The sequence below is a fragment of the Salmo salar genome, chromosome ssa09, assembly GCF_905237065.1.
Source record: "Salmo salar chromosome ssa09, Ssal_v3.1, whole genome shotgun sequence".
Lineage (NCBI taxonomy): Eukaryota > Metazoa > Chordata > Actinopteri > Salmoniformes > Salmonidae > Salmo > Salmo salar.
The window spans coordinates 89,546,206-89,561,704 of record NC_059450.1 but is presented as its reverse complement, the minus strand read 5'-3'; the positions used below and the strand labels follow the sequence as shown (position 1 = coordinate 89,561,704).

The 15,499-nt window shown below is 43.7% G+C and overlaps 1 protein-coding gene and 1 further gene across 2 annotated transcripts; one reads left to right on the top strand and one right to left on the bottom strand.

The window, feature by feature from the left end:
- Positions 1–1,711: 1,711 nt before the first annotated feature.
- LOC100194634 (eukaryotic translation initiation factor 4E binding protein 3-1) lies at positions 1,712–9,225 on the bottom strand. Its single transcript, NM_001139719.1, is given in 3 exon segments — positions 1,712–2,325; positions 5,736–5,909; positions 8,813–9,225. Coding segments are annotated over 3 exon segments (336 nt in total). The 5' UTR covers positions 8,946–9,225; the 3' UTR covers positions 1,712–2,296.
- On the top strand, positions 1,714–2,114 carry sax (Saxiphilin; the record flags this gene model as incomplete). The annotated part of the gene is given in 1 exon segment (NM_001146552.1): positions 1,714–2,114. The product of NM_001146552.1 is annotated as a Saxiphilin (mRNA).
- Positions 9,226–15,499: the final 6,274 nt, after the last annotated feature.

Below are 15,499 nucleotides of genomic sequence, written 5' to 3'. Positions count from 1 at the left end.
TCCTTTTTAGGGAGAAAAACATGGTTCACCTACTAATGGGAGCCATATGTTGGGCAACACATCCTAAATGTTAGTCCATAACTCTACAGTAAGCTAGAGGACACCCAGGGCTTCATGCTCACCTGTTAACTTCTGTTCTGAGGAAGCTACAATTAAGGGGAGGCGTGGACCAGTGTGTGAGAGGGATGGCAGTGTTCCAAATTATGCAACAAATTGAACCAACAAAAAGACCCAGAGAGCATGTATGAAATCCTTGTTGTTTCCTGCGTTCATTTCCTACAGCCAGGACTTCAAATAAAAAACTTAATACGATTATGTAATACCCTAGTTCAGATTGAATAGCTAATTTGTTTTAAATAAACACTGAAGATGAAATATATTTTACATGTTATCTAAGCCAACATCTGCTTTGCCCCATAGCTGCACACGCGTCAACACGTGCTTTACTGCTGGGACTTGTTTAGTGTGTATTAGCTAGGTTTCCATCCAAACTAGGTTGTACTTTTCTCAATAGCTAGGTTTCCATCCAATTGGCGACTTATTTTCATGTGAATATTCTAAAATCTGCATAAAAACAATATGCGCAGGTCCCCACCAGAGATGTTTGTATCAAAACGAATTGTTGCCGGTAAAAGGCTGTGCCTGGTGACATACTGCACATAAAAATAACTTTTGCGGTTAAATTCCCTTGTACCGAATAAAACAAATACAAAGTTAAATGGGTTTCCATCGCATTTAACTCTACTGATGGTTTTGTCACCAAAAAATGTTGTCATATAGTATTGCGAATGTGTCCACCCTGGTCGTTGCACGTGCGATCTAGCCTAAAGCGTGCACTCGCAAATACAGTGCAGGTATGTACAAAATAGCAATATTATTTTTATTTGTCAAATGGCTGCCAAGTATCTATTATCATGTCACCAGAACAAGACCCATGATATTTATTTTAGAGGAGCATCAAGCTCACCACTGTGCTCTTTCACCACCTTGTTAAGTTCATAACGTATTTCATCTGTAGCCTATAAACTGCATTCTTCTCCGAGTCGTAGTGGGAGGACCACACAATAGAATCTCGTGACTCCAATATGTTATATCAATATTTGCGCATAAGATTCACTGCCATTTCTTGCATAATTCATTTTACCGACACAAAAAGATTCTGCATTGTCTAGCGTATTTTGTCTGCAATTGGAAATTGTACTGACAAATTTGCTGTTTCCATCACGCCATTTTTTATCCTACGTTATTCGCATAAAAACGTTGGATGGAAACATAGTTATAGTTGGTTATGCAGTTTCTGATTAGATTAGGCTAATGCTGGAGGGATGGCGCTATAGGGGAGAGACAAACATGTCTATAGGCTACATACATTAACTGGGTCAGAACATGCTGGGGCAACAGACTAGTAATTAGAACATGCATACGTTACATACTAGAAGCACAGTCATGGGCGTCTATTTGCATCTGAAAATGAAAGCCAAGCAGCAGTAGCAAGTAGAGCATTTCTTCATTTCAGAACAGCAATCTCAATGACATGTTTGGCCATAAATCCTTTGATTTGTGTGTGTGTGTGTGTGTGTGTGTATGTATATATATATAAGCAATGACATGGTAAACTTGCTGTACATACACATGGCTTTCTGGCATAGTTTGAAAATAGGAACCACATGAGGAAGCATGAGGCAACAACAATAACATGACAGAACTCAAGTTGAGGTTTTGTCCTTTTTGTTTATTTATTTTGAACTTTGATACATTTCAGTTCCTCCTCCACAGACAGACGCATGTAGGAGCCTGTCCAACAGTCACCCCGAACCTTTGACCTTTTGCCAGGCTCAGACAGGGTGACCCCTCATAGGCCCAGCAGCCACTCCAAAATAGAGTGTTATTGTTTTTAAAAAACAACGCAGCAACTCTGCCGTCACAACCAATCCCGTCGTCCCTGTACGTTTAATGTCAAATCTGGAAGATTTCCCTCCTTTAAAAAAAATAAAAAGTACCGTAGACTTATGTACAAATCAAAAACTGTCCAACAAAGTTACAAACTTATTGCTTCTTCCAACCCTGCAACCACTGAAGTATTATGCGCTTAATACACAGGTGCTTCATGTCTTTCTAACTCAGGGATTAACATATCTCCTTTCTCTTTTGGGGAGTTTCCTAAAAAAAAGGTTTAAAAAAAAGGATGTTGAAGAAGGTGAATATGTGACGCCTGCTGGTCGTAAAGGACCAATCAGACGTCAGAACTGAACAGAAGATACAACAGCTCTCTCCACAGGAGGCAACGAGCTACTGCTCAGATGTCCATCTCAAACTGGCTGTCATCTAGAGGGAGAGAGAAGGAGAGAGGGGAGAGAGACATTAACGAAACACTCTTACTTGTATCTGTACACTAAGTCCTAACCACACCCATAATAACGGATTGACTGGGGGGGGGACAGTGTTGTGTTCATGTTTCTTATCAATCCCCTAACCCAATCCACCCGCCTTCCCCTCCCCTCCTCTTAAACCCTCTGTCTGTCTGGGGGGCAAGTAGAGAGAGAGGGACAGAAAGAGGGGGGTCAGAGACAAGGGAGAGAGCAGAGAAAGGGGAGAGAGCTAGAGATAGACAGAAAGAGGGGGGTCAGAGAGAAAGAAAGCAATAGAGCATGGTCTGCCTTCTCCACAACAATCATCTCGTAACCAATAGCAGATGCAGTCAAACCTCTGACCACACCCTCTCTGCTGTTGAAACAGCAGCTCTATTTAACTGGTTATCTAGTGTCCTTGTGCTGGCCTGACCTCAACTATCTCAGCACAGATAACCAACTGATACTTAATGACACTGTCTGCAACTAGCCTACAGCTCACCATCATAGTACAGTGTGTGTCTTCAACCGCCAAAACAAAACCGTACCCTATGACAACAATAGCCAGCTGATAGTAGAGATATATACAGCCAAGTAACAGATAAGATACACAGAGATAGTTGCAGTTTTGGATAGGAGAACATTATACAATATTCTATGGGCAATTCCACGGTAACGGAATTTTTCACTTAAAATGTATGCCAAACAAAATCCATTGATTTTAAGTTTAACAAACCATACAACTTTATGCTACTTTTAACAATTTAAAAACAGAACCTTTTACAAAAACACATTTACTGGAAGAACTGTGCAGATGCAAAGTTTGGTAACAGAATGACAGTAAAATCTCCCTCAGTTTGTGTCCACATTTTCCAAAAACTCAACGATTCAACGAAGTCTGCAGAAAAAAATAGGGTGTCAGCTATGACATCAGAGACAGAGTTTGAAATATATATATTTGTCTTATTGAACTACAGTGAGTGAAGTGGATTTACACCCGCTAACGTAATTGCGGTGCCAAAATCACATCATGGGTCCCTGATCTGTTCTACACAGAAATGCCTAATTATGGAAATGAAGGTCATTCTCTTCATGGTGATGTATCCTAAATAGGTACACAAAAAAGGTTGGAATATGCAATATCCACTTTTGCATATTTGGGTATTACTCTACACACTAACTATTATTTTACTTGAGCTCTGCCCCTTAACAAGACCAAATCTGTACTGAACTACACTGCTTTTCTTTACTGAAGTCTACAGAACTATGCACTACTTTACTGTACTCTGCTGTGAGAGCAAAATGATGTTATAATGCTGTAATTGCATCAAATAGTTGTTTTATGCAACAGAATAGAGGGTTCTAATAACTCTATTGTGTCTGTGTGAACTGAAAGTCTTTGGGTGATACCACATTCCAGAGCATGAGTTAATGTTTCTGTACTGGGGTACCAGGGGAAGATGGCTCCAATATGAGTTGGGGGTCAGACCATGGGGGGCCAGACCCCTCTCTACACAATGAGGACACTTTTTAATTATAAGTATCTTTCATACAAATTTTAACCTTGTGACCCATTCCATACTCCTGTTGTTTGTCATGTAGACTGAAAGAGGATGGACTTTGCTATAAAATGCTGTGGCTAAAACCATCTGGTTGAGTTCTCAGTGATCACCTCCAGCGGTAGTTACCAACCAGCTGGTTGAGCTCTCAGTGATCACCTCCAGGGGTAGTTACCAACCAGCTGGTTGAGCTCTCAGTGATCACCTCCAGGGGTAGTTACCAACCAGCTGGTTGAGCTCTCAGTGATCACCTCCAGGGGTAGTTACCAACCAGCTGGTTGAGCTCTCAGTGATCACCTCCAGGGGTAGTTACCAACCAGCTGGTTGAGCTCTCAGTGATCACCTCCAGGGGTAGTTACCAACCAGCTGGTTGAGCTCTCAGTGATCACCTCCAGGGGTAGTTACCAACCAGCTGGTTGAGCTCTCAGTGATCACCTCCAGGGGTAGTTACCAACCAGCTGGTTGAGTTCTCAGTGATCACCTCCAGGGGTAGTTACCAACCAGCTGGTTGAGTTCTCAGTGATCACCTCCAGGGGTAGTTACCAACCAGCTGGTTGAGTTCTCAGTGATCACCTCCAGGGGTAGTTGCCAACCAGCTGGTTGAGCTCTCAGTGATCACCTCCAGGGGTAGTTACCAACCAGCTGGTTGAGCTCTCAGTGATCACCTCCAGGGGTAGTTACCAACCAGCTGGTTGAGCTCTCAGTGATCACCTCCAGGGGTAGTTACCAACCAGCTGGTTGAGCTCTCAGTGATCACCTCCAGGGGTAGTTACCAACCAGCTGGTTGAGTTCTCAGTGATCACCTCCAGGGGTAGTTACCAACCAGCTGGTTGAGCTCTCAGTGATCACCTCCAGGGGTAGTTACCAACCAGCTGGTTGAGCTCTCAGTGATCACCTCCAGGGGTAGTTACCAACCAGCTGGTTGAGTTCTCAGTGATCACCTCCAGGGGTAGTTACCAACCAGCTGGTTGAGTTCTCAGTGATCACCTCCAGGGGTAGTTACCAACCAGCTGGTTGAGTTCTCAGTGATCACCTCCAGGGGTAGTTGCCAACCAGCTGGTTGAGCTCTCAGTGATCACCTCCAGGGGTAGTTACCAACCAGCTGGTTGAGCTCTCAGTGATCACCTCCAGGGGTAGTTACCAACCAGCTGGTTGAGCTCTCAGTGATCACCTCCAGGGGTAGTTACCAACCAGCTGGTTGAGCTCTCAGTGATCACCTCCAGGGGTAGTTACCAACCAGCTGGTTGAGTTCTCAGTGATCACCTCCAGGGGTGGTTACCAACCAGCTGGTTGAGTTCTCAGTGATCACCTCCAGAGGTAGTTACCAACCAGCTGGTTGAGTTCTCAGTGATCACCTCCAGGGGTAGTTACCAACCAGCTCCATTACTGTACTAATTAAATAATACAGTTTGATTGTTTTGAAGAAATCTAAGTCTCTCCTTTTGATTACAATAATTCCACCACACTGCTGTACAGTCCAAATTTGTGAACCCAACTGTTCTTTGTGACTACTATAATTATGCATTATAACCAAATCTGTTGCAGAAATTCTGTTACCGATTTGGTAACAGAATGAAGTTTTAAATCACTTAATAATTCATAAAGAAATTTGATATCAGTAAAAACACCATAAGTAATTCATAGGTCTACCTTTACCCTCATGAGGGAAGTTAGAAAATATCTTGACGATCTGGGTTTTTGATAACAGGATATCAAGGCACAAGGCAATGTCTCTTAAACTTACTGCAGGCATAAAAAAAGATGTATTCTTAACTGACTTGCCTAGTTAAATAAAAGGTATGCATGTCTAGTGTGTGCATACTCCTACCTGCCAGGTCCTTCTCCTCCTCCAGCTCCTCTTTGAGTTCCTGTAGTTTCCCCAGAGGGTGCAGAGCAGGCACCGTCACCCCAGGGATCTGTGGCAGGCAGCAGGGGGGGGTACGGGCGATGGGAGAGTTCCGACAGTCCAGAAGGAACTTCCTGTCATAGATTATGCGTGTTCCTGTCAGAGGTGGGGGGGGGGGGTCAGTTGACTTGCCAGTGAAGGGAGCTGCACCATGTTGACCAAAGCATTGTGGTAAAACCCGTGTAAATGGACTCATGTACCATAAATCTGTTAGAGAGACTAGTTGTGAAGACAACAACATTAAGTGGTCTATCTAATCTGGTCCTTGAAAACCGGCCATGAAATGTCTAACGTCAAAACAACAGAAATACAAGAGAGTAGTAAGTCCCTGACAGGACAGAGGGAGAGATGTATCTGGAAGGAACTGAGAGTCCACCCCTCCCTGGCTTCAGGGTCAAGGCTGCTGGATGCATACCAAACACACACACCCTGTTTTTAGCCCAACGAGAGGGAGGATACGAAGGGGTGGTCGGTGGGTTGGCAGTAGTGAGTCAGTTCTAAGAAAGTGTAGCACAGCAACATGTTATCCTAGAACCAGGAAGTGGTGACAGAAGGCAGACCAGAACCAAACACGCATAACTCTGTTGCCTGCACCGTGTAGTACACTTCAGGAGCACTGTGTAGCCGGCACCGTGTAGTACAATTCAAATGTGTGCTGTGGTCACCAGCAGAGTTGCCTCTACATTCTGTTTGCTTAGGTGGGCTGACGAGGCATCCTGTGGTGATACCCCATTCCTGAGGCTGCCTGGGTGAGGGGAGGTTGAGGCAAACACCTTGGTTGTTCTGGAACCAAATGTCATCTTCTCCCGTAGACTAGTAGGCATATGTAAAGGAAAACTTGACTTGCTACTTCATAAAAAGTGTCGGCATGTCTACAGTAGAGACTGGTTGGTAAACAACTGGGCTCTGACAGGTTGCTGACAGACTGATGTCATCCCTTAATTACAACGGAATATTGATAAACAGCCGTTAGATATTATATCATACTGATGAACTGAAGTTTGACCTGAACCACTGTGTACTAGATCAACTCATTAGCAGACTGACAGAACATTTGATAAACAGCCGTTAGATGAGAATCATCCAATGTTTTGGTGTCTACTAGTTAAGTCTGCCCTGGACAAGGGTTACACAGAGAGGTGCCGTGCAGTATTTAGAATTAGTACAGGCATGCTGGTGTTAAAACTGTTTTGCACTTTAGCAGTTCTATTTCCACACACCCACACGCTATAGAAACCTCTGCCAGTTGAGCACCCTGTCATGAACAAAAGGGGAGGGGAAGGAGTGTGTGTGTATGCACGGAGGGTACATTGGGGCAGGAATTCAGGCAGAATTATGCAGAGAGAGCAGGCCAGCCAGCAACTAAACTATAGTGCCCTGGCCATGAGTTATGCAGAAGAGGCCCAGCTCTGTGGCCAATCTCTTTGTCCACAGGAAACATACCACATCCCATGTAATGCGCCTCATTCTGTTTTGTGGCAATGGGACAACACCATCCCTCATTACAACAGGGAGTGGAGATGTTACATGATTGGCCGAGGGACCGGAAGAGTCTCTCCATATCATGTGCATGCTAGTTGTGCTCACATCAGCAGTTAGTTGCATAAAATGTAATTCTGGTTTTAGAGGCATAATGTCAAACTGTCCTAGACCATCTGTTGTAAGGCATCAATGAAGAATCACCAATAAGCAGTGTAATGACAGTAACAGCTGTTATAGCCATGTTATAACTACTCCTTAAAGTGCATAACTAAGTTGTTCTGGTCTGGCCATGCCTTCCACAACACATAAGAGTCATGAAGGATCCATAGAGGACCTGAAACACTGCTTTCTGCTCTCCTCAGCTAAATCACACAATTCCACCACTCCCTCCAGGTTCCCTCCCACATGTCCTAACTTCAACCATTCTTAGAAAGGCCTATTTGCTCACCATTTATGCTTCCCAATCCCTCCCCCTTTTTCCTCCCTCGCTCCAAGTCTACCTCTCTCACCCTCTCTCTCTAATTGGCTGGAACACAATGTTCCCTACAGTATTCCTGAAATGCACCAGGGCAGCTGCGGGTCACAGAGGGGATGTCTCCTCTCCTCCCCCCTCAGCCCTGAATCTGGCCCAGCCCACCCATAGGTCATCGTTTAAGAGGAGCTTGTTGTCCATCGTATTTTTCCGCTTCAGAACTTTGCACCGGCCAAATTTGACAACCATAACTCCCATCACTATGGCTACTTCGCTTACATAATGTGCCATGGTTTTCTGATGTTTTGTTCGTTGGGATCTGCAACATATCTGTCTCTAAGCTAAAGCTACATTTGGCCCAGTCAAATTTAATTGGGAATTGCAGCAGCCAGCTCTCTGGTAAGCGAGTTTGCACAGGTCTGAGCTGTGTGTAATAAACAGACAGTACCGAATCCGACCACCAGACTGCGATGCACAGACTGCACGTAAGCAGCCATGAGGTTGAACCAATGGGCTTGAACAAGTAAACCTTGTTTTTTCCCCCCATATCACTGAAAAATGCATTTTTTATTTTCATCTGTCAATAACAATAAAGTTTTTCCAGTAAAGGAAGAGTGACCGCTGTATTAAAAAGACTGGAGGCAATAATATGAATAAAGTTGCATTTAAAATATCACATAGCATGCATAGACAATTTCCAACAAACACAGTACAGTATGCTACAAGTCAAACAGAAAGATGGCTAGACTAGTTTCAGCCAGCTAACAAGCGCGTGGCACGCATTTTGCACGACCAAAATAAACAGTCACGAGACAGGGTTGAGTGGTTACAAGATTTGGGTAAGTAAATGTACCTTTCAAAACAGCTATACATAACCTTCCACAAGTAGCTAGCTAGTTTAGTTCCCCTTTTCCCACAACACAACGTTGGTTTTCTAGCTGTCATTTCTTTTTGCTGGCTAAAGTTAGCTAAATTATCTCTGGTACAAAACGTGTTGTACGTGGTTGATCATAACCAAGCAAAGCATCCGGTTCCGTGCTCTTACCCCCGGGCGTTGTGGAGAAGAGAGTACCCCCGGGAGTCTGACTGTAGCAGTCTGGGAGCTGAGACCAGTCTTTCAGGGTGAGAACCCGGGTAGGGATTGGGCAACTCTTCGCCTGCTGAGCGTTGGTTGTCATCCTCACTTTGTTTGGGTTCTTCTGATCAACCGCACAAAGATGCTTCGTGTGAAGATCGGCTGATCTTACAAATTCAATTGTTTACCAAAAAAGAAAATCTCCAAGTAATTTGCTAACAAGATCCACAACAATTAAAACTTAGCTAACATTTGCTAACAAAATAAAACAGACGGAATCGAGTCCAGTTCAGGGCTGAAATAAAACAGACGGAATCGAGTGCAGTTCAGGGCGAACGGTTTTGTTGCCAGAGAAGTATGGCTGTCAGGTCAGCAACCACCGCAGCTGGAGAGAACGAACTGGGAGATGTTGAACATGTTCGCGTGTATTTAATAACTACCAGGGTGACTCTGGTCATGTGACGTGTTGTGATTGCAAGAACATGATCTCCACATGATCTCCAGCCCGTCAATCACATTGTAGCTCCGCCTGTGAAGGGTGGATCACAGTGTAGGGCTGTCCAACACGGAGTGAGATGATACTTTTCATCCACAGATAATCCAGTGGATCTAATCTGAAGCGATGGTGTAGACAAGTCCCAATTTGTTTTACTTGACAACAATGGCAAAGCAAAAATACATTATTCAGCAGAAACAACACCAAGAATGACCTGACCTACATCAACTCACCACATACTGATAATATGCCTACCAGAATATCACATCACTGTGTATTGATGCCACTGAACAACATATTCCCATGTACATGTGATCTGATTAACAATATGTACACAGGCTGGGTATATTGTACATTCACGCCTGCACAATACACTTCTCACCCCAGCGAGATAAAGATATTTAATTGGTATACAGTATTTATTGATTGTTTTACAATACATGTCATGGGAACAGGAAATGTGCTACTTTTTGACAGAGGTATTCTGACCCATTGAACAGAACGGTCATCATAACTCACAGTCCGCCGACAAGGAAACACTGCCTGACGAAGTTTCACCCCAAACTGTTAACTGATGGGCACACGGTTCCCGAAACGGTGAACTAACACACGAGCTGGCATGCCTCACATCCTCCTTGTTGCCTCAGGCATACATCAATCTGTCTGTGATTTGGCGGCGAGATCCTCCCAGGCTCCCAGAGCATCAGATCATGTGTTCATCACGGAGAAGGAAACCCCAGGTAGTTCGTTTCTCCAGACGTGTGTAGCTAGTTTCTCTAGTGGGACGTGACTACACGATGCCAGAGAGGAAGAGGCAAAGCGTGAGGCTCCACTCGAGAATACAGCGATAAAAACGGACTAAATAGGGACTTTTTGTATGGCGGTCTATGAGTATCGGATTTGGTCAACAAAAAATGTGATTAAATGCTAATTTGCTGATGTTTCGTAATGTTTAGGTTGTTACAAATGTATTGATATAAGTGGACGCATATGACAACTTTTCCGGAGTTGTGTCTGTTGTTCACGCACTCACACCTACCTATCTGCCCTCTCATTGGCTAGAATGTTCCGAGCTGATCTGACCTGTCTTTAAGACGATGGGTGGTGGTGACAGAAGGGGAGGCTTCCTATGCTCTGATCTGACCTGTCTTTAAAACGATGGGTGGTGGTGACAGAAGGGGAGGCTTCCTATGCTCTGATCTGACCTGTCTTTAAGACGATGGGTGGTGGTGACAGAAGGGGAGGCTTCCTATGCTCTGATCTGACCTGTCTTTAAGACGATGGGTGGTGGTGACAGATGGGGAGGCTTCCTATGCTCTGATCTGACCTGTCTTTAAAACGATGGGTGGTGGTGACAGAAGGGGAGGCTTCCTATGCTCTGATCTGACCTGTCTTTAAAACGATGGGTGGTGGTGACAGAAGGGGAGGCTTCCTATGCTCTGATCTGACCTGTCTTTAAAACGATGGGTGGTGGTGACAGAAGGGGAGGCTTCCTATGCTCTGATCTGACCTGTCTTTAAGACGATGGGTGGTGGTGACAGATGGGGAGGCTTCCTATGCTCTGATCTGACCTGTCTTTAAAACGATGGGTGGTGGTGACAGAAGGGGAGGCTTCCTATGCTCTGATCTGACCTGTCTTTAAGACGATGGGTGGTGGTGACAGAAGGGGAGGCTTCCTATGCTCTGATCTGACATCTTATATTACCCGAATAGCTATTTTAAGTATCAGCTAGCCACATATGTTATAGCAATTTGTCAGTCGATGACGTGGCCTGCCATTGCTGTGGGACCCGCCATTTCCAATGCTAGTCGCAACTAGGAAACTCGAAAATGTTTAACTTGCTAACTGGTTGTAATTACACATTTCACTGGCTCTATAAAATGTGAAGCATCTGCTTGCTGTTTCCACTCACTAGTGAGAGGAAGCCCATTGGCCGGCAGGGGGAGAAGATGGATGTTGGCCGACATTCTGCACTTTTTCTCATCAATGAAACATTACAGTCTGTGCCGAACAGAGTGGACAAAGTTTTGTAGACTTTACTCTTTGCCAAAGTTTAAAATTGCAGTTGTTTAGAAGGAGTTCTGTAACGGAAATAATAATAAGCAAATGTATCGAGAACGCGCCAATAGGATCTCGCTAGCTCTGCCTGTTTTGCCCACAGGCAGTGGTCTATCTTAGTTATAAAAACGTATAATACACGTCTTACCATTAAGCAAGTCGGAAAAATGTCAGTTTCCTTCTTCCGACCAGAACGTGAACGCAGCATTAACTAGCACCTGTATTCCGCTTCGCAGGCAAGCTAGGTATCAACAGCCAGTGGTTGCATTCCAAACACTTAAAACAGTCATGTTTTTGTTTGGTTAGCTTTTGGAAATTGTAAAAATAAAAACATTTCCTTCCTCAGAAGTTCCCGCTAGGCATGCTAACGTTAGCTAATTAATTTGCTAGCTATCATACAGTAGGCGTATATTAATAATTATATAGTTATATAAGTAGACATGCACTCCTAATTGACTGTGGCTGAAAACACAGTCATCGCGGGTTGAACGAGTGACACATTTCCAGGCAAGGGCGGTCCATTTAAAAACCTTTCCTTCCCCCCTCACCCTGCAAGTGTATACTCGTCACACGTCATGAAACGTCATCAGAAGTGTCCACTTCATTTGAGGACTGAGGGGATAGAGTGTATTTTAAGTGTTTGGAATGCAGACATAGTCTTCAATTGATACATACTGTAAGGCGGAAGCAACCGACTGTAGACGAAAGTCGAGGAGTGAGTTCGGGGCAGGTACATCTGCGACAGCCGAAAAATCGCAATGTTGCCATTGTTTATTAAAATCTGCATTGACCCTTCAATTTTATTTTTGCACTACACACACTGCTGCTATGCTGTTTATCAATTATCCTGATGCCTAGTCACTTTACACCTATACATGTCTACCCGTACCACTCCAGTATCCCTGCGCATTGTAAATATGGTATTGGCACTGACCCTGCATATAGCTTAATTACTTTCTCGTGTTATGTGTTATAGTTCTACTTGACTTGTTTTTTTTAATAGTACTGATGATATTGATTACTGCGTGGTTGGGAAAGGAATTTCACTGTACTTGTGAATGTGACAAAAACTTGTCTTTGTCAAAATAAACCTCCATATCTTGCACGCACACATAAATCCTATAATATACTCCAGTAGTGAGTGCGCCTCAATCACATTCATCTGTATTACTCCACCATATACATGAACCTGGCAAAGTTGGTTCCTGTTTCAGTCATGTCTTTGGTCACGTTCGTGTGGGTCAAACAAAAACACCCTAATGATTGGTTGACAGCTTCCCACAATGCAGTGATGGCTGCAGGATGAAGTTGGTAAAGTGTCTCTGCAGAAACTTCCAGTCGACTGCAGACAAAACTTCATGACATTTGATAACATGATTATTGTAAATGTCATGTGGTCAGACACTTTTTTTACCCCATAATGCAACACCTAACAAGCTACTTCAACCATAAACTAAAAAGTACAGCTATCATGCTCGTAAACAAATTAAAGTGTTCAAAAACTATATTAAGATAGCTATTGTTTTAAAAAAAAATTGCATTTAACTGCCAAAAATGCTGTTAAGTAATTTCCTTAGTAGGTGAGTTTGTCTTGTGGTTCCGTGTGGTAGAGCATGGTGTTTGCAACGCCAGGGTTGTGGGTTCGATTACCACGGGGGACCGGTACGGGGGGAAAAAAATGTATGAAATGTATGCATTCACTACTGTAAGTCGCTCTGGATAAGAGCATCTGCTAAAATGACTAAAAATGTACAAAAAAATGTGCACAAGTACAGTGAAATGCCTTTCTTGCAAGCTCTCCCAACAATGCAGTAATCAATATCAGTACTACTATACAACTAAAACACACCAGAAATAAGAACATGAGAAAGTAAGTAAGTAAGCTACAGTGCATTTGGAAAGTATTCAGACCCCTTCCCTTTTTTCCACATTATTTTTACGTTAGCCACATTCTAAAATTGATACAATTATTTGTATCCCCTCAATCTACACACACTACCCCATAATGACAAAGCAAAAACAGGTTTAGACATTTTTGCAAATAAAAAAACCAAATACCTTATTTACATAAGTATTCAGACCCTTTGCTATGAGACTCGAAATTGAGCTCAGGTGCATCCTGTTTCCATTTATCATTCTTGAGGTTTCTTCAAATTGATTGTGGAGTCCACCTGTGGTAAATTCAATTGATTGGACATGATTTGGAAAGGCACACACCTGTCTATATAAGGTCCCACAGTTGACAGTGCATGTCAGAGCAAAAACAAAGCCATGAGGTCGAAGGAATTGTCCGTAGAGCTCCAAGACAGGATTGTGTCGAGGCACAGATCTGGGGAAGGGTACCAAAAAATTGTCTGCAGCATTGAAAGTCCAAGAACACAGTGGCCTCCATCATTCTTAAATTGAGAAGTTTGGAACCACCAAGACTCTTCCTAGAGCTGGCCGTCCAGCCAAACTGAGCAATCAAGGGAAAAGGGCCTTGGTCAGGGAGGTAACCAAGAACCAGATGGTCACTCTGACAGAGCTCCAGAGTTCCTCTGTGGAGATGGGAAAACCTTCCAGAAGGACAACCATCTCTGCAGCAACAAGATTCTCTAGTCTGATGAAACCAAGATTGAACTCTGTGGCCTGAATGCCAGCGTCACATCTGGAGGAAACAAGCTGTGGGGATGATTTTCAGTGCCAGGGACTGGGAGACTAGTGAGGATCGAAGGACAGATGAACGGAGCAAAGTACAGAGATCCTTGATGAAAACCTGCTCCAGCGTGCTCAGGACCTCAGACTGGGGTGAAGATTCACCTTCCAACAGGAGAACAACCCTAAGCACACAGCCAAAACAACGCAGGAGTGGCTTCGGGACAAGTCTCTGAATGTCCTTGAGTGGCCCAGCCAGAGCCTGGACTTGAACCTGTCTCTGAACATCTCTGGAGAGACCTGAAAATAGATGTGTAGCAACTCTCCCCATCGAACATGACAGAGCTTGAGAGGATCTGCAGAGAAGAGTGGGAGAAACTTCCCAAATACAGGTGTGCCAAGCTTGTAGCGTCATACCCAAGAACACTCAAGGCTGTAATCGCTGCTAAAGGTGCTTCAACAAAGTACTGAGGAAAGGGTCTGAATACTTATGTAAATGTGATCAGTTTAATTTAATAAATGTGCCTCCATTTCTAAAAAAACTGTTTTTCCTTTGTCATTATGGTGGTAGCGTGTGTAGATTGAGGAAAACAAACAATTGAATCCATTTTAGAATAAGGCTCTAATGTAACAAAATGTGGAAAAAGTCAAGGGGTCTGAATACTTTCCAAATGCACTGTATAGGGGGAAGGTGAGTAGGTATCAGGATATATATGATAAACAGAACATCAGTAGCATTTATGATGATTGTGTAGTCAGTATGAACGTGTGTGTTGAGCAAATTGTGTCAGTGTGAGTGTGCATAAAGTCAGTGCAAAAATACAGAGTCAATACAGAGTCTAACAATTTTCCCGGCCTTCCTTTCAAACTGCCTGATAGAGGTCCTGGATGGCAGGGAGCTCGGCCACAGTGACGTACTGGGCTGCACGCACCTCCCTCTGTAGCGCCATGTGATCGAGGGTGGTGCAGTTGCCATAACAAGCGGTGATGCAGCAGGTCAAGATGCTCAATGGTGCATCTGTATAACTTTTGGGGGATTTGTGGGCCAATGCCAAATCTTTTCAACCTCCTGAGGGCGGAAGAGACGCCATCACGCCTTCTTCAGGACTGTGTCTGTGAACCATTTTAAGTCCTTAGTGATTTGGACACCGATGTGGGAGAAGTCAGAGCTCAGGTATGAAAGATGCGTTTCCCACTAGTAATCACCAGTTGGAGGGGCGTTCAAGTGGATTTTCCCCTGTCATATGTGGTAAATACCACCTTCCCACTTGATTATGAACTTGATTAGCTGTCAATGTTAGATTTAATAAATATTATCGCGTCGGAGCCATGAGTTGTGTGCAGATGTTATTTTCTAAGATGACAATATATAAATACATTGTGTTGTCACTAGTCAAACATGCTATTCATTTTGGTGAAATGAAAACAAAGCCCTACCTACACCAACAAAAAGATACACGGCCACAAG